At 42.6% G+C, this 18515-nt stretch overlaps 1 protein-coding gene across 4 annotated transcripts in view; it reads right to left on the bottom strand.

The window, feature by feature from the left end:
- The window catches only part of HELZ (helicase with zinc finger), an 82886-nt gene extending 67979 nt beyond the window's left edge, over window positions 1-14907 (bottom strand). For 2 of the 4 annotated variants that reach the window (XM_032199519.1, XM_032199522.1), the window contains exon 1: window positions 14866-14906. Coding sequence is in view for 1 of the 4 variants with exons in the window: in XM_032199523.1 (XP_032055414.1) it covers window positions 14866-14872 (7 nt within the window). In the remaining 3 variants the exon portion in view is untranslated. Of the gene's footprint in view, window positions 1-8052; window positions 8074-14865 lie in introns of those variants that run through there. The other 2 variants (XM_032199523.1, XM_032199520.1) reach the window with 2 other exon arrangements.
- Window positions 14908-18515: the final 3608 nt, after the last annotated feature.

Raw genomic sequence — 18515 nt, 5'->3', positions numbered from 1 at the left:
AAAACATATTTATCAATCGTCCCATATTGGCTGTTTCACCAAATACTGAAGTAGTTCGAGGAGAAGCCAGGTTTTACACCCCCAGCAGTGGCCTACTGTACTGCAGAGGCTGCACAACTTCTTTGGTCAATTTGTAGACTTAGAGGGCATTTTAGGGAACGCAACTGACCTTAACGTGATCCACAGGTTGTGGAGTTCAGAGCAGTCAGGACCAGGCTGTTTGGATAACTGCACTAAACTGAGTCACACCGTCGGTATTTCAGAGTAACTTCAGAGACACTGAAGTCACAGAGCATGGGACATAACAGGCAGGGAGTCACTGCAGCGCAATTTGTTTAAAAAAAAGTTAATCATAAAAAAATAGCATGCAGACAACGTAGCCGAAATGATAAATTCATGCTCTCAGATTTCATTTCGATTCCATAAATATCCACACAGACGGACACAAACATACACAGTTATTGGGTATTTGCACTGTCTACTTCAGATCCAGCCCGGCTGCTCTTAAGTTTTCTTTGGGGGCACTCACCTCTTCCCACTGACTCTGAAAACCCATCCTCCTGGCTTGGGTCCCCTGAGCTGTGTCTAATATAGTTACTGAGACTTAAATCGTGTGAATGTGAATTAAAAACATGCTTTTTTAAAATCTTGTCTATTATAGTACCTGACCTACCCATGCTTAAAATTATTTCAGAACATTTAACATTTTGACATCCAAGGAAAGGAGACACTTATTAAGGGAAAATCATTTGGAATTCTACAAGTGTTTCTTGGTTTAAAATTTCAAATGTAAAACTGGAATTTCTATACTCGTTCCAAGAGTAGAAATGATTGCAGATTACATTTGAAAGCAGAAGTGTTACAAGGTCTGTGCCGTATTCCCAACTCTTCGCAAAACTGAGCTAATTACTTATGCACTTCAGTTTTTCTGCCTGTAAAACTGAGATTAAAATCCAAAGCATGTAGCAGAATAAATGTCAGGATTATTCATTTTCTCAAAGCAGCTGGAGAACTGCACGCCAGAAGAGTTGCAATTCAAATTTGAGTAATAATTTATTCTAATAGCAAATTTTAATGCGTCTTCCGAATTTTGTGGAAGCAGCAGACAGGCCTATTCCCACTGTCTGAAGCTACACGTCTCAGACAGGTGGACCTACCTTAGAATTACAGCCACAATGTGTTATCAACAGCGCCTTTATCATCAGCAGCCGATTCAAAGCATTTCTCAGCTTTGAATCATCTCACAGCAGTGCCACTGCCTAAAGGAAGGCTCCCGATTTAGGCATTTAATGAGATATTTAAATAACATTAAGCATAGCACCTGCAAATTCTACCTGTAAGCCTCGTGTTGACTGGAGCCATACGGGAGCTGACACAACTCTTCCTCACGAGCTAATCCAGACATTGAACCCTGGCTTTACACCTTGTGCCTTCCAAAAACTCCTTCAGGAGGAAGAAGCTGACTGATCTACGTTTCTTTGAAGGCCAAGTCCCATCCAGCTTAACTTCCTCAAAGTATCTGCTGTTCCTATTATTTAGGAGATCTGGTTAATTCCAACAGGTACAACTCAGCCCCTGGTGTTTGTTTTGGTTTTGCTGAGATTTGAGCGGGATTCATTCCCTACTAACGATTTTTGGGAACAATATTCCTAATGAGCATTTCACCTTCTTCCCAATGAGATTTTGTAAACGAATACAGACAGAGTAACTAAACACTTATCCCCAAGTAAAACTGCACGTTTCCCCTCCAGATCTGCAGAGGGGGCTGGGGAAGGCCAAAGGGCTGGCTCAGAGGATGAGCTGTGACCAGTGTGATCCAGGCAGCCAGTTAGTGCTACGCTTGGGGCACAGGATGCTTTTCAAGAATGACTCCACAGCCTGATTAGTCCAAGCGCAAACTAAAAATCAGCATGGATGAGAAAATCGCAAACTAAGATTTTAGTATTTCAGAGAGGTTTAACTCGTGACTCTGCACTTTTACGCCACAGTGTTCTGATGGAACCAAAGGATCTGTACATGAAGATAATTGTAAGTTAAAGTAAGTGCCAGTTCCTAAAAAAAAAAAAAAAAAAAAAATTTCAAACAGATGCTTTTGCAATTCACTGTAAAGCATCTAGCCAGATAACTCCTGCTGTACTTCATAAACAAACAGATTAGAGGGCACAATGCTGTTCCTATTAATGTTATTGGCAAAATTCCCAATGTCTGCCAAGACAGAAGGATCAGATCCAAGGTCTCGCATGCCAAGCTGACAAACAGTAGACAAGTCAGTAAATATTTGCATATTTTAACCAGACATTAACATCTCTTGTAAAGATTTATGCTAAAGCGATGATGTTCAACTTGCAGCCCCACAGTGCGAGGGGTGGGAGCTCACAGGGAGCTGAATTCCGCTTCCAGCACCACATCCTGGGACTCGCGCGCTGAACAGGCCCCGTGGCCATGGGGAACATGGAGGGGCAAGAGCCTCTCCAGCTGCCTCCCATTGCAACACCAAGCCTTTAAAGAGTTCTGCTGGGAGAAACGAGCACCCAGATATTCCCTGCCAAAGGAATCCTGTTGGCACCCCAGTGCAGGAGAGGACGAGAGGGCTTCCCGCTCCATCGCCTGCTGCAGTCCGGCTGACAAAGGCTCCGAGAAAGCGGAGTGGGAATTCAGCTCAGGAAATGCATACGGTGACCATGCTGCTTCCTAGCACGTCATTTGTCAGCCCTTCCCATAAACTGGATGGAAGTTCAGAACGAGTAATAAATCCAGGTAATTCTTAAAGAAGAGCCAGCTGTTTTACCATTGTGTCCCAGCAATTGCTTTTAAGAAACAAGAGGTCTGCTAGATTTATTTTGGAGGCTAGATGCTTTGCCCTTTCCCAATAACTTTTGAACTTCAAGGCCAACGTGAATTTCACAGAAGTCCAAAGGGTCTCAAAGAAGCTGCAAGCCTTAGGAAAAATATGTAACAAGAGACCCAGGATATTAGGTCCACTGGGAGAAAGGAAAATTTACTATTCAGTTTCTTATGGATACAAAGAGATCAGTTACCCCAACAATTCTTGCCATGAGCTGCCATTTACCCAGACAGAGAGTGCTGTTCCAAAATATTGTTTGCTAGTAGAAGAAAAATCTTATTTCTCTTGCCTGTAATAATAAAAACCCCCAAACTGCATTCATTAGGTTAGCTGAAGAATCCACCCATTAGTTTCCAGCTTTCACTAAAGCAGTTTCCAAATGTTTTAGACAAGCAGTAAACTTTGCACAACTTTTTGAAACCTGTTTCTGGTAGAACTGAGATGAAAGCAATTCACATATGAAGGCCTCAAAAATGTGCAAATTATTTCCGTAATACAAGAAATTAATATTTGGGAAGTTTTATAGCTGGTAAAGACACAAGCCTGTGGCTGAAGTCATCTTCTCCCTCAAAATTATCAGGAAAAGGCTGACTACATACTTTAATTTACACAGGCACGGAAAGATCTGGGTTTGTTGTATAATCTGGATTAAGTAAAATACATTAAGTATACTGCACAGCAAAACTGCTGGCTACCTTACCTGTGATCGTGACAACACTACAGTTAAATAAAGATGGGTCACTGAAGTTCATCTATTGAGACTCAGCAAACACGCTGCGTGCGTCAGTCCACATAATAAAGCAGGGAATAATAAACCTATCTACTGCTAAACCACATTATATAGCTGCTCTGGCATCTCTAGTGATCCCTACTTAAGGCATGCCTGTACCTCTACACAGCGTTATGTAATTGTTTTTGTAGTATACTGCAACACCACTCAGCTGCCTTCAGAAGGCTAACAAAGTTATGTATTTACTTTCCTTACGTAAAAATATAGAATAAACTTACTTTGCCTTAAGACAAAAAACATCTTACTCAAGCCTACAAGAAGAAACATAGCACAGAAGCCACTTACAGACATACAGAGGAAAAAATGCACTTTCCTAATGTCATGGCATAGCCATCATAAATAATCCCACACTCAGAAATCATTTAACGAAGTAAGAGTAGGTAATGATGGTGCACTACGTCAATAAGAAAGACTTAACACAAAACAGAAAAAGGACGGTGCCTCTTCCATGCAGAAAAGAATATTAGAAAAGGTGCTTTTGCCTTTAAAAAAAAACAAAACAAACAAACAAAAAAAAAACACATAATTGCAGAGTTGTTATGCACCCATGTCTTGCAGTTACGGCTGAAGCCAGCAATATTAGTTCTACACAGCGCTCAGTAATGTACTGCACACCTTACAGAACAAATACAATGTCTCCACCCTTGAGAGAGGACTATCTAATCAGTTTTCTACAGAAACTGAATTACTCTGGTTAATGTTGTACAACTCCAGGCAAAATGACCCTACTTTACATGCCAAAAATGATGCTAAATCTGAAATGGAGCATACAGAATGAGGAAAGCTTCTTTCAAGGTTTTATTATATAGCATAACAGCAGCAAGAACTCCTGCTACTTTGCCTTTAAAGAACATGATATACTTGAGTTCAGGTGGGGGAAAAAAAAAAAAAGAAAGAATTAAGATGTTCATGATGCCCTCTACTATTAATTACTTCAATTGTCCTTCCTCTTAAAACACGCCCAAAAAAATCCACAAAGACAGGACTGTAAATTAGGAGGACAAGGGATCTCTGGCCACATAACTGGAGCCTTGAGCATGATCCTCTAAACTTCATGCATAGAACAAACACCTCCACAGTTATTGGAAAAGGAACAAGCATCTGTGGGTGGTTTACCATTCACGTAACAACAGCACCACAAATATAGCAGCAACTGAGATTAAGAGCAAATGAGTTCTGCATCTGAACCCTCTGTGCTCTTTAAATCACTTCACATACATCACAGATGGTAACAAGTTAGATTTCATTGCACGCCAGTTACCATTTCAGAACAGACATTTCATTAAGTGATTATTAACACCTTATTATCTCTACTAATCTGTTTTCACTTCGGAAGTAGCAGCAAAAAGGACAAACAATACATAGACGGATGGAAGAAGCATGTACACACAGACAACCTGGCTATCTTTGGCTCAAAATCTGAAAATTACCTCCTGGCCTCAGCACTTACAACCACCCTATCCGCCAGGTGAAGGTCCTGAATATCCTCACCTCCTGCATTTCTGGTTTTATGTTTTCAACACCGTTGTCTAAAAGCATTACCTATCTTGATGGAACTAAGCAAAAGACACAGCAAGTCAAAGCACATCACCTACCCAGCGTGTCTTGACCTCATCAGAAAGCCATCCCTAACTAACAGAGACAAGAGTCCTATTTACACACAACAAACCCAGAAAATGTTGCATACATTAAAATTGTTACAAATACTTCAATACCCAAAAGTTGTGTAATACCAGAATTCTCTGCACAAGCTTGTGTTGGCCCTCCCATGTGTCTGCGTTACGCTACAGTCCTGAAAGGCACTACTCAGTCACTACATTTCCCAGTGGCTCCATGATCAGGCAGAGCAGAGGCTGAGGCTTAATCAATGTGTAGTTAAATACTCCAGCATGCAGCCTAAGGCCTGATTTACTCCATGCTACTCAAATCTGGTTCTCAGAACTGCATTTTCATGTTTTCATCAGCTTTTCAGTAATGCTTACAAATACTGCAACAAAATATGAGTGTTAAAACATCATTACCCTTCTCTTCCCATTTTTACAAATAATGGAGACAATCAAAAATATTAAAGGCAAAGTTTCTCTGAATTTCTTACATTCAGATTAAGACAACTAGAAGTGCTCTTTCCCCATCACATCTTCCATGGACTCCTTCATGACCGAAGGCCCAGTGTCTGTAGTGACTTCGGGGAATCGCTGCAGTATTCAGCATTTCTCTGTGTCACAGCACGGTGCCATTCATCAGAAAAACAGAAAATGAAATATAGCAAAGATATAGCTTAAATGTGAATTGTCTCTTTTTTCCTCGCTATTTCCTACTCCGTGTATTAAAAGCTTTCCAATCTATGCAAACAACAAAATTTTGTTCTACCCAACAGCTGTATTGGCATGATAAAGTAATTCATACGTGTCCATGCAACGGAGCCTCCCTTCCATTTCTCTCTTTCTAACACCAGTGTTTTCCAACCTCAATCTCCTTGCTCAGCCATGCCCATCTTCACATTTATTCTACATATCCTGCAGATACCTACAATTTGCGCTGTCTAAATCAAGTCACTGCCTCCCCTGGTGCTGCACGAAGATAGAGCGGCAGGAAAGAGGAACTGGCTACTGGGAATACAGATGGGGAATTCTCTGTGCTCTCATTTGTGTCCAAAATCGGACCAGGGAGCGATCTGGGGGAATGCAAAATCCTAGCCTTGAAATTGTACGGAAATCCCGTTCAGCTCGGGCTGATATATATTCACTTCAAGGATGATCTTTTAGATTTGCCCAAATAACTAATTTAACCAATGCGGAGCAGATTTTCGCAGGGCTGGTAAGCAGCATATCCTTGGCAGAAATGTCATGCCATAGCATATCTCATCTGTTTGCAAAGCAGAGCTATAGCCATAAGTTTGTTGTTTGTTTCTTTGTTTTGGGGGAGGAAGGGGAGTGGGTTTTTTGTTTGTTTGTTTTTACTGTGAACAGAAGAATATTTTACTTTTGCCTAAATTTTAGAAAAGACTCAATTATCTTGGCAGAGCCCTTCAGAGCGTCCAGAAACTTAGCTAGAGATAGACACCTACCATGGGAAATCACAACGCAAATAACTAGAATTTGGCAAGTAACACCCGACTGAAATGAGTGAGCATGTAATAGTACATCAGGTAACATGTAATAGGCGGTGCTTCTGCCCCACCTAAAGTTCTTTTGGCTCCTTCATAGAAAATCCTCACGTAAACAATCTTTCATAATAACCGGTTAACAGCAGCAGTTTGTATCCCATGTATTATTTTTTTTCCATATATGTTCTTACCACTTTTTCTGGGTACAGTTTCTCACACTTATCCAAGATGAGGGCATTTTAATTGAAATATTGTCTCGTGGTTACCATTTTATCCCCATAACAACATCACCAATTACTTACTGTAAAAAAATGCATTCGAAAAGTAATTTAATCTTTGCTTCTCTTAATGAAATTTACCGGAGAAAAACAAAGGGAAAAATCAGTACAGCAGAGCCAGCTAACTCTCCATGGAGTGGGACCAACCTACAACTCCCAAACTCAAACACATTTTGCAGGAGAGCACAGCATTCATATCCTAAAAGCTGTTTAAAAGATCACAGTCCACAGCTTTTCAAACTACAATCTGCTTGTGGCAGAACCTCTTCCTTCTTAAACACTTGAATAACAAAACGAGGCCTTGTTCCTAAGTGTCCACACATTTCACAATGCAACGTTTAATAATTTTGACCAAAAAAGTGAATGCCATTGATCTGAAGCATTTACACGGTCACGCAGTTACCGATACTCTTCTCCACTGAGTCATAAGACTGCCAAAAGTACTTTTCGAAATATGTCTGCTGTATGAAATACAGCTACATCTGTGCACATATGACTAAACACGTCAATTAATTTTCAAAATGCCAAGTGAGTGCAGAACCCTACCACCAATGAATGCAAGGGGGAGTCAAAGAAGATTCCCAAGCATCATTTCAACATGCAACACATCATATTTATGAATATTTCAGAATCCTAAATGCAACAACGTATGTCACAGAAGTTTTTCCAGGACGTTCACTGAACTTGCCACTCACACAGCACAGTCTTACACACTTCATTTGCCAAAGCTCACAAATTCAATCAGTCTCAGAGACAGAAGCAGAATTAGCAGTTCCTAACTTTGTCCTGTGTTTGAGTTTCAGCTTTCACTAATAAACCTGTATTTGGATTTCAGCAATAAAAGTATTTTTAAAATTAGGAAATGATTTACCGCAGTAAATCCTTCCCTTTTTGGAAAACCCCATACAAACTTGCTGGTTTTTCCCCAAAAAAGAAACAGCTCCAAAGCTCAGTGGCTCAATCCAAGCCTTCTCTGCTTAGTAAGGATTTTGTAGTGATGCCGAAAGAGTCTTTTCTCAAGTGTCAAACTTACATTTTCAAACAAGGACTTTCTCCAGTCTCGACACGTCCCAGTATTGCAAAGCACCACATCCACGTCTAAGAAATCTACCTGAAAATCACAGCTTAGTTTGTCAGTGTGAATGCAGCTGCTACAGGTTTATATTGTACGGTTGGATGAATTAAAAAAAAAAAAAAAAAAAAAAAACACTAAGTTCATTTTCTGTTTGAGAAGCAAAACTCTTTCAATCCATTCAAGAGGCGAAAGAATGTAGAAATCTTCATGCTGAATATCAGTTAACAATGCATGGCGCACAAACTGAACACAGAAACATGCCAGAAGGTTGTGACACAGAACATGGAAGTTTCCTTTCAGTACACTCAAGTGCTCATCACGGCATTACAATGAACTCACATTATTGTAGGACTGAATAATACTGGGACTGAGCTTTCTGATACACGTTCATACAATGCATCGCACAAAAGGGTCGCACCATACCCGATTTAATAGCACAAGGATGCCACCCACAGATACTCCAAACGTCTTTCCCCAAACCGTACCTATTGTGTGACTGTGTGTGACGCTTCTGTTGTGCTGTTTGGGAAGTTCACAGCAGTTACTAACCTTCACCATTAAAAATCACCGTCTTTATTGTAAATAACCTTTGAAATCCATCTCTACATGACTGTGCTTCAAATAATAAGGCATAAAATAGCATAATATGGCTAAGCCTGGTTTGGGAAATGGTCTTCTAACTCCATATTTTAATGACATTACCCTCCTGCATCCAGATAATGCTTTTATAACTTCTCTGTTTCCTCTCCTTTAATTTTAACGTTTAATTTTAGAACTCTCCTGAGAATAGGACATGGATTCCCAACTTCTCCTTGCACAGCAAACCCCATAACTGGTATCCAAACCAATGCAAGCTCCCCAGCGGTGTTCACCCTCCTCACTCCTTTTGAAATGAGCTTTAGAGATTCAGCCACGTATTTTAAACTCCACTTGAAGAACAGACATCAGTAGCAGTGAGTAACGATCCTACTGCGGTTAATAGAATAATTCTGACAAAGCTTTGGGAAGGGAAGGAAAAAAAAAACAAACAAAAACACAAAACAGCATCTGGCCTAGCCAAACAAATATACACACAACTACAGCCATACAGTAACACCAGTCAGTTCAAACATCAAAACAAGTGTCCTGCACCATTCCGAATGCAACAGTGTCATAAGTATGGCCAAAGTACAGTTACCTCAAAACCATTAGCTCCAAAAACTATAATCAGAACCATAATTTGTGTAATACATCCACAGCACCCAGCTATAACACTGTGCTAGTGCAGATGCAGAAGTATGGTACAAAAACCTTTCCCTCCATGACCTCCCTGTGGAGAGGATGAGAAAAGCCCAACAAATTCTGGTTCCCGGGATGGCAGAGGATCAGCTGCAAGGCAGCAGTCTCGAATCCCAACTGGCTGATGGGGAATTCAGATGGGATGCTTAGGACCTGAAGCATACTGCCCGTTTCCCCCCCCATAATATCCCAGGACAAAATGGAATCATCATTTAAAAAATATAGATCGTCTTAAGCAAGAAGATATATATAAGGAAGAAGCATTATTTTATATGCTGCCAAAACCACCATGCTTTTCATTTGTGGCATTCTCCATTTATTATGTCCACAAAGATTTGCTACTTTCTTGGTTTGCTGAACCACTAAATATTTTCCAGCAAATTAAACACTTGTGCCATATTGCTAACAACAGACTCTCAAAAACAACTCTTGTTTTTAACGTATTTCCCTTTTGCTGTGGGGTCTGAAGGGCTCTGAAAAATCTTTCTAAGCACATTTAGGCAGTGTAATTTTTAGTGTTTTGATGAATACAGTATTTTTGCAATATATAATTATGGGAAAAAAGTACAATTCACAGACTGAAGGGCTGTTTCTAAATAACACTTACCCTAACAGGACCAGCTTAGGCCAAGCCAAGCTCTGCTCACATTTCTGCCCTTTACTTCCTGCCCCTCCAACACTTAGAGTTCTTTATGTAACATCGTTCTGCAATTCCTTTTCTTCCAGCGTTTAGTCATCAGCACTCTGCGAATCGTTAGCCTTCCTACTGCTTACAAGCAGAACGGATGATGAAACGTATTTCCCCAGACCACATATAACCCAAAGACTAAAACCCATCCACTTCAGCCATGCCATTCTTAGCACAAGTGGTACTTCCTGAGACTAACAGAAACAAACACCCAGCAGTTTACAGTAACAACTCGTAAACATCTCTTTACATAAAATCACTTACAAAAACTCTTCCTACCGACTCAGCAGCACTGCGTACCTACCGCTTCTTGGAAATGCTGTGGAGTGCAGGGATAGACTAGAAGGAGCCTCCCAACATCTGACGAAGATTCCAAGCAGCTTAGAAAATGTGACGGTTTGGTGCTCCTTCAGGACACAGATGGGGCAATAGCAACCACTCAAATGTTTCAGTCATGAAATGGAACCTCTCAGTGTAGCAAGATTACATTTAGGAAGGAGTAAGATTGAAACCTATATGTGTTGGTTTTTTGTTTTGTTTTGTTTTTTAGTTTTTTACCTGGCTTTCCTGTCATGAATCTGCAGTTTACTGTTTTGGAGGATTCCAAGAAAAGACTGGGTAAATAACCAGTTACATATCAGATTGATGACAACAAATTTGCTTATAAAAATGCAGAGAAATATTTGGCCACATTAAGTATCTTTGAACTTTAAAATCAGTGCAACGGAAATGCAAGAACAACAAAAAAATCGCACCCATGGGTAATTACAATCTGCCTGCTTACATTCCTAAGGACTCCTTTTCCAACAGTAATATTCACTTTTCTGAGTTTCACATGAGTGATTGCCTCTGGTTGAAACCTCATGTTGTAAACATTTGTGTGAAAAGGAGATGAAAGCTCAGCGAGCGAGACTGTTTTGGAATACGGACCTTGAGCTACATATCAATACCACCATAATACAATCACCAGAAGCAGGCCTGTTTCTGTAGAGCAGCCTGACCTTGCAGACTCCTAATTTCACTATCTATAAAGTTTAGTTATTTTCCACTACCAATCCCCAAACACTAGAAGAAAACAAGCGTTCACTTTCCTAGTCAAAATCTCCAAAAGACCAAGCATTCCTTAGTAATATATATATTTTTTTTAATTCCGTACCAATGCTGTGTGCTAACTTCTGAAAAAGCAGTCTCTTTTTCAGTATTCTCTCTTCCCTTCCTTGCGGGCCCAAAAAAAAAAAAAAAAAAAGACAATTGCAGAAGTCTACAAAAGAATTACAAAACTAAACGTATAAAGTATGATATTTTAAATATGTCACTGATATACATAAAGAGAAGTGATGATTACTGCCAAAGGCCACAGAAGAAACAGCGAGACAAACAAGAACAAAAAAAAGGAAGGCCTTGTTAGTTCTGATAATCTGATCCATAATACATACATTTAAAGGGACAAAAATATAAATGCCACATAGTGATAGCAGGGTCTTCATCAACGGAAGTGAGAAATAATTCAAAACAGCAATGATAGGTGAGCAGAAGGGAGGACTGCAAATAGCGAATTTGCTATTTTCTCCCCCGTGATGGGGCAGAAACCTTGGGCATAGAGGAGCGCTGAGGACCCCCTTTCCCAGACACAAGGGCAGTCAAAGGGAAGGCCAGGATTTACATCTAAAATCCTTGGCCTACTGGTCCCCAAGGCCAAGGGAATGCCAGCTGTCCAGCTCTTGCACCCCTCCGGTAGGGCAGAACGCCACCATCCCTCCTCATTCTCCAAGCCAGCTCCCATGGCTGTCCCAAGTTATTCAGGCTGCACACAGGGGACAGGACTTAAATTATCACAAAACACTTTTCTAATTGAGATTTCACTCCCGCTACTAGGTACCACTGACCTCAAGAGGGAATACCAGTGAGGTGAAAGATTCAAGGGCTTTCGACTAATAGTCTGAATTGCTCCAGTAACTGCTGCTGCATTGCTAGAATGAGAACACCCAGACTGAAGTGCAGTAGCAAACAGAAATGGTACCAAACAACGTTAAAAAAAAATAAAAACACTGAATGTCAGAAAGAATATCCAGCTATAATTGCAAGCCAATTTTAGTAACAAATATAATTGCATGCATTGGAGAAGATATTTCATCAGACTATTAAATTAACCGTGTTGGAAAACATTAGTAATAATATTGCCTGGCTCTTATATGGCCTCTTTCATCCCCAGGCGTCAACTCTCCACAAGTTGGAAAGATTCACTATTCCTATTTTAAATTCCTTCAAAAGGAGGCATAAACAGGTGAAGTGATTTGCGTCAAGACTGTCCAGATCCCTCAATCACTAAGCCTGTTCCTTGTCAATTTGAAATATTAGCTCTTCAACCCTTCTGGCCGCTGCTACTTACATTTTTCTTGGAGATGGGCATTCCTCCATGAGTCTAATCCCTGAGCACAAGTTGTCCCCAAGCCACAACCCTTATCCTGCAACCAGATCTCCAAATAGAGATCCTGAAGCCCAGGAGCACCTTCTCTGAAGCTAGTGAGATTCCTCAGAGCAAAAGGATCCTCTACGAGGGATCACGCAGCAGAACCGGGCCAAAATACAGATTAAAATGCAGCTTCCAAGTCTCCCTTCAATTTCTATTCTGCTGGGGAGAGACAAAAACAACCCAAAAAACCCACTCTGCTATTCCAACCTTCCAAGTCCTCGAGCCATCATTTTAAATGTCTCTTTCTTCTCTTTCACATAAAAGTTCATCCAAACTCACTGGAAAAGGCACAGTGTCCACACAAATTAAAGGAGTGGAAATACACACTCTGTAGTTTAAGTAAAAAATTCACATAGGTGAGGAGTGATAAGAGAACTCTGATTTCAGCTCAAGAAAAACGTAATTTGTGCTTTCATAATGTATTACAAAGAGAACTCAATTTTATCAGTAGTAAAACACGAAATGTCCCTTTGCAAACCAATAAAGAAAAACTGCTCTGCTAATTAAAGCTCAACAAAGAAAGCTGAACGTAACCTCTGCCACTCACAACTTGTATGCTGTAAGAGCCAAGCCTACCAAGGCCCGAATCCCTCGGTCTGCACCCCGAGGAGAGGCAGGGATGGTGACGCTCACTCCAACGCTCTGCCCGCATCTAAGATCCAACTGCGTGTGCCAAACCAGCTCCTCACCGCCGTGCACCACCAAGCAGTCCAGCATCCCCGGGCTGTCCCAATCAACCACGCTTTGCCATCAAAAAAATAAATCGAACTTAAAAATATTGAAACAATTGAATTTAAAACACATTTTTGTAAACCCTCTCTGTTCTACCAATGTCTTGGAAAATGCCACAAACTTGCCAAGTATCATCGCATTTAATTTGGTTATATTTTCAATTTTACAAAAGAATGTGTACTTGAGAAAAGAAAAAAAAAAAAAAACAAAGAGGGAATATTTTATCTTTTCCTTTGTTTCAGTTAAAAGATTTATTAGGAAGACTAACATCAGAAGACCTCACCAAATCAAGCCGTTCCAACAAGACTAGCTATGATATATTAAATCTGTCAATAAGGATTTGCATTTCCAGAATATTTTTGGTCTTACAACTGAATCATTTAATTGCTGAAATGGAAAATGAAATATGTGATTTTATAACCTCAACTCAAGCTCCCCGCGCCTGTGATAAAACAAGCATCCTATTACCTTGTTAACTCTTACTCATTTTGTCACTAATCGGAAAACAACCTTGCAACTGTCTCCCTGCAGTTATATCTTAATTTCCGTCAACAATATGTTTAATCACTTTACTATAACCAAACAACAGCTCGACTACGACTGCATTGGAGCCAAACAACTTCAATTGCTTGGAAATTAATAAAAGGACACGACCCATCAAATGCCTCACGAGGGGTAGCATCACACACAGCCCTACTTGGGGATCTGCCCCCCTCCAAAAGAAAAAAAAGGCACGGGGTTGCAACCTGGGGTACGAACTTTCCTATTTTCAGTTTCACAACAGTTGCATTGTACCGAGGGCAGCCTCGGGATCCCCGTGGCCCTCCCAACTTGGAGCCACACGGCCCTGACAAAGCCTCCCTGAAGAAAACAGACCCACAAGCTCCTAGGCCAAGCCTCCGCTCCACCGCTCGGAGGGCTCGCTTGAAAAAAAAAAAAAAAAAAAAAAAAAACAGCTGCTAAATCCTCACAATTTACTCCTCCATCCTTTCAGCAAACCCTACGCCAGCCTTTAAGAAAAAAAAAAAAAAAAAAGTTTATTTTTTTTTTTTAACCTCCTTTCCCGGCCTCCCCCTCGCCCTTTCCCTCCCCACCCCCTCGCTCCAACCGCCGAGTGCCCCCCACCCCTCCCAGCCTGACGGAGCCCCCCCCTCAGCCCCTTTTTCCCCCACAGCCCCGCTCCCCCCGAGCTCTTCCCCCCAACCCCGGGGCCCTCGGGGCTGGCCGGCCTCAGGGCCGCGCCCGCCGCCTGCTGAGGGCTCCCGGGCCGAGCGCGGCACCCCCGGAGCGTGGAGGGGAGAAGGGGGGGGAAAGCTCCGAGCCGGCCCCTCCGCTTGCAACCCCCCAGCGGCCGCCTCAGGGCCCCTCCGCAACCGCAGGGCCCTCGCCAGCCGGCACCGCTCAGCCCCCGGCCCGCCCGCAGCCCCCGCTCTCGGCGCCCGGGCCCGGCAGAGGGGCGGCGGTGAGGAGGAGGAGGCGGTGTTGGGGGGGGGGAGATCTCCCCTCACGCAGCCCCTGAGGGCTCCCGGCGGCACCTCGAGGCCCGGCCCCGACGGTCCCGGCCCCGCTGCGGGGGGCGGCTGGGGAAGTCCGGACTTACCTGTCATTACTTTCTACGCCATCTTGGATCCACTTGTCAACGGCCCCACAAAGCATTGTGGGAAAGCCCTCCCCCGGCGGCGGGGCCGGGCCCGGGACTGGGACCGGGACTGGGACTGGGACTGGGACTAGGAGCGGGATTGGGGCCGGGATTAGGGCCGCCACCGGCAGCGGGATTAGCAGCGGGGCCTCCGCCGCCGGCCACGGCTGGCCCCTCAGCCAGACGCTGGAGCGAGGGGGCACCGCCGAGCTGGGAGCTGGGCGAGCGCTGTGCTTTGTTTTTATCCCCCTTTCCTTCTATTTTTTTTATATTTTTTTATTATTTTTTTTGCCCCCCGGAGTCCTGCCTCGCTGCCTCCACACGCAGCTGCCAGGCCCGGCGGGTCCCAGCCCTAAGGTAAGGGTACCGGGACCCACTGGTCAGCTGCGACACCACGTCCCTGTGGGGAGCACAGCGGCGCTCTCCCCGGGTTTTGGCTTTAAATTATAATAATTTAATCTTAATTTCGGCTCTTCAACTTGCACAGGCCGCAGTAGGGTGCCCCAGCGTCGTGGTTGGAAACCTCCGCCTGGTTTTGCTGAAGAACCGGTGGCAGCGCGTCGCTCGCTGCGCGTGAATCCCCAAAAGTGCTTTGCGTAACAGTTTTATTTTCACAGAGTAATCTTCCCTGGTAGCTGGGTTTTCAAAACGTTTGGCAATCAGTTCTTCATACCTACGCTGGGTTGCTAACTGGGTTTCTCAGGGCGTTCCTGGCCTGGAGGCCACAGATGGGTGCCCCTCACGGTGCCTTGGCCACCAGGAGTTAGGACAAATAGTGAGGGAAAGCAGCTTTCTTCAGCGTGTTCAGAAAGGTCATCAAAAAAAAAAAAAAAAAAAAAAAAAACAACAGGATCCCAGTGTTTTTAAAAGCTCTTCCTTCTACTTTAATTAAAATAATTAGAAGATTCAGATCATTTTGGTATTGGATTTTCCTAAATACATTTATATTTAAATTTACGTTTAACGCCTCCTAGCTCTTTGAAGAATAACCACCAGCCGAGCCTCTGATGCATTGCCACTGCAAGAAGATACTTGCACCCAAGAGTATTTTCAATATTCATCAGCAATACATTTATAAAAAGAGAAAAATGTAAATGCAGAAGGAAATAAATTTGAAGAAGAAATCCTTTGCATTTGCAGCTCCAGACTTAAATCAATCCACTTTTCAATTCGACTTTACAGCTATCGTTGACTGTTTCAGTGCCCTACTGAAGGCTGTGCCGGAGGGGAGCGTCGTTGGTCCCAGCCTCGACCCAGCAGACGCCATTTCAGGAGGACAAAACCTCTCCTGCGGAACCTGCCCTGAGCCATCTCTGCTGGTCTGCAGCAGCTGCCTGCCTCAGACACCGGCCCCGGCGAGCCTAGATGGCATGCAGTGAGTTAAACATTTTTTCCATGGGTGCTGGGCAGGCCAGGCAGTACCCTGCAGAGAGGAAGAGGGTAGTTACGGTGAAACAGATAAAGGTGAAAACACAAAACTAACTCTGACTAGGCTGTTGAAGTAGAATTAGTGCTTTTATTTGGAGGTTGGTCGTGTTCAGTAGCTAGTGTACTTTTGTATTATAGATTTTTTTTCTGTTAGAAAATGTAAGGAAAGTTTCCTTTAAAAAAAAAAAAAGTGGAAAATAGAATGACTTTTTATATAAAACCTTCCATATACCCTCCGGAGTTCAGGTTGGGGTGATACAGAAGGACGCTGGGTTTATTTTTCACATAAGCTATCATTAACTTTTGAATCCCTTTTCAGAAAGCATCTCTTTATACAGTACTAGGAAAAAAAAAAAAAAAAGCATATCTAGTGACTGAGTTACAGCGGGAAAGATTTGTTCAGTGACAGACATCACTTTTCCTGTTTATTGCTATCTCCATTGTATTGAACTTCTCAGATTGAAAGCACTGAAAGGCAAAGACTGCTGGAAAAACAGTGGCAACTCAGCACTGCCAAAACATCCCATAAAGGAGCTCGGAAAAGATGATGGCAGCAGGGGAATCCCCAAACTCAGAAAAAGTGCCGTATATAAAACAGCGTGGAGACTGTGACCCTACACCCACTGCTTGTTAGGATCTTGTTACTTAAACTTAACTCTTTGCCCCCATACAAAGTAGGTGTAGATTTTGTGGACTGGTTAATTGTAAAACCAGTCCACAAAAAACCAGAAACCCTAAGTGGTCATGCCAGAGGCTACAGAGAGAGCCAAGAGCTCTTTGGTGGGGTTGGCTGCCAAGCACTTTTGTTCAAGTACTGCCATGGAGCCTGCAAGATTGGAGTAACTGCATTTGTTTCCCTATGGTACCCCCTCTAAGCTCTTCCATAGTCTTTTTACCAGATAGAAAGATGAGGACTGTTGATCCTAAGCATTCATGAACCTTGGAAATTCTGCTCAAAGTTCGAATCACAAAGCAACTAGCCTGATGGATGAGATCTTACATCCACAGAACCATAATATAACTAAACTTTGGTTTCAGAACCACTTCTGTTGTAACAGCACAGGAGGTATGCCACTAGCAAGCAGTCACACAATACATGGGAAGAAAAGGACTTCACGTGGCTTTCATTGACATGTTTCAATACAATATTAAAGAATAATGCCAATATTAAAGGATAACTTAAGGAAATAAGCTTAATATATTAACTGCTATTGTAGGAGGTTTCTCTGTCCTTAGTGGGTATTATGTGGAAGTTGCCATCATTTCAACCTCTGCAATCAAACACACCACTACAACTCTACAGGCTGAGTTGAGAAACCAGGTCTTCCCTCAGCACAGGCTAGACATAGACACAGATGTGCTGACTACTCATGTTTCCAGAACTGTCCCAAGTTCCTGGAATCCCCCTGTGCAATGGTCACTAATGGCATTTCATGATAAGAGGAGAGTACTAGACTCTGCTGAGGAATGTGAGTTTTTGTACTGGTTGCAGCACGCTCTTCTGCCCAAGAAGACTAGGAATGGTGGATCACATTTGAGTCTGGGAGCAGAAGAAAAGCAACAGTAGCGGTTGGAAATATCAGAAATGCCACAGTCACAATGGGGAGGCATGAGAAGGACAAAAACAATGAATCTCTGCTGAGCATCATGAGACTTGACAGGATTCAGATCCTCAGAAGTGCAGCAAGTGATATTTCTAGGGACTAATTATAATACTAGGACTAAAAAAAAAAAAAAAAATCCAACAAATTCAACAAAGCCAAGTTCAATTCTATTTTTACACATTTTAAGATTCTGAAAACTACAGCTTCTTGATGGAAATTTAGAGTTCAACCTCCAGGGGACTGCAAGGAAGCCCTGTGCAGAAGGTACTAATACATCTAGTCTCCCTACCCTTAAGTCAGAATTCTGTAAATCCTCACTGCTCACAGGACTTCTCCCTATTCTGTGAAGCTAGGAGCCATGCCAAGGACCTTGGAGAATCTAGGCTCTTTGCCAAAAAGCATGAGTTTGAAAACCTGGGGCCACTTAGGGCTACTAGGCTCCCTGCCATGAAGCAAAGATCTGAGCAGAGTTCTGAAAGGTGTGGCACAAATTCTGGAAGAGTTGGAAACTTAGAAACCCCCACTTGCTTCAGGGCTAATGGAAAGCTGCTAGCCAAAACGCCCTAGAGTTCTGGCTCT

The sequence above is a fragment of the Aythya fuligula genome, chromosome 18 (assembly GCF_009819795.1).
Source record: "Aythya fuligula isolate bAytFul2 chromosome 18, bAytFul2.pri, whole genome shotgun sequence".
In the NCBI taxonomy this organism is placed as follows: domain Eukaryota; kingdom Metazoa; phylum Chordata; class Aves; order Anseriformes; family Anatidae; genus Aythya; species Aythya fuligula.
This window is presented reverse-complemented; position numbering and strand designations above follow the sequence as displayed.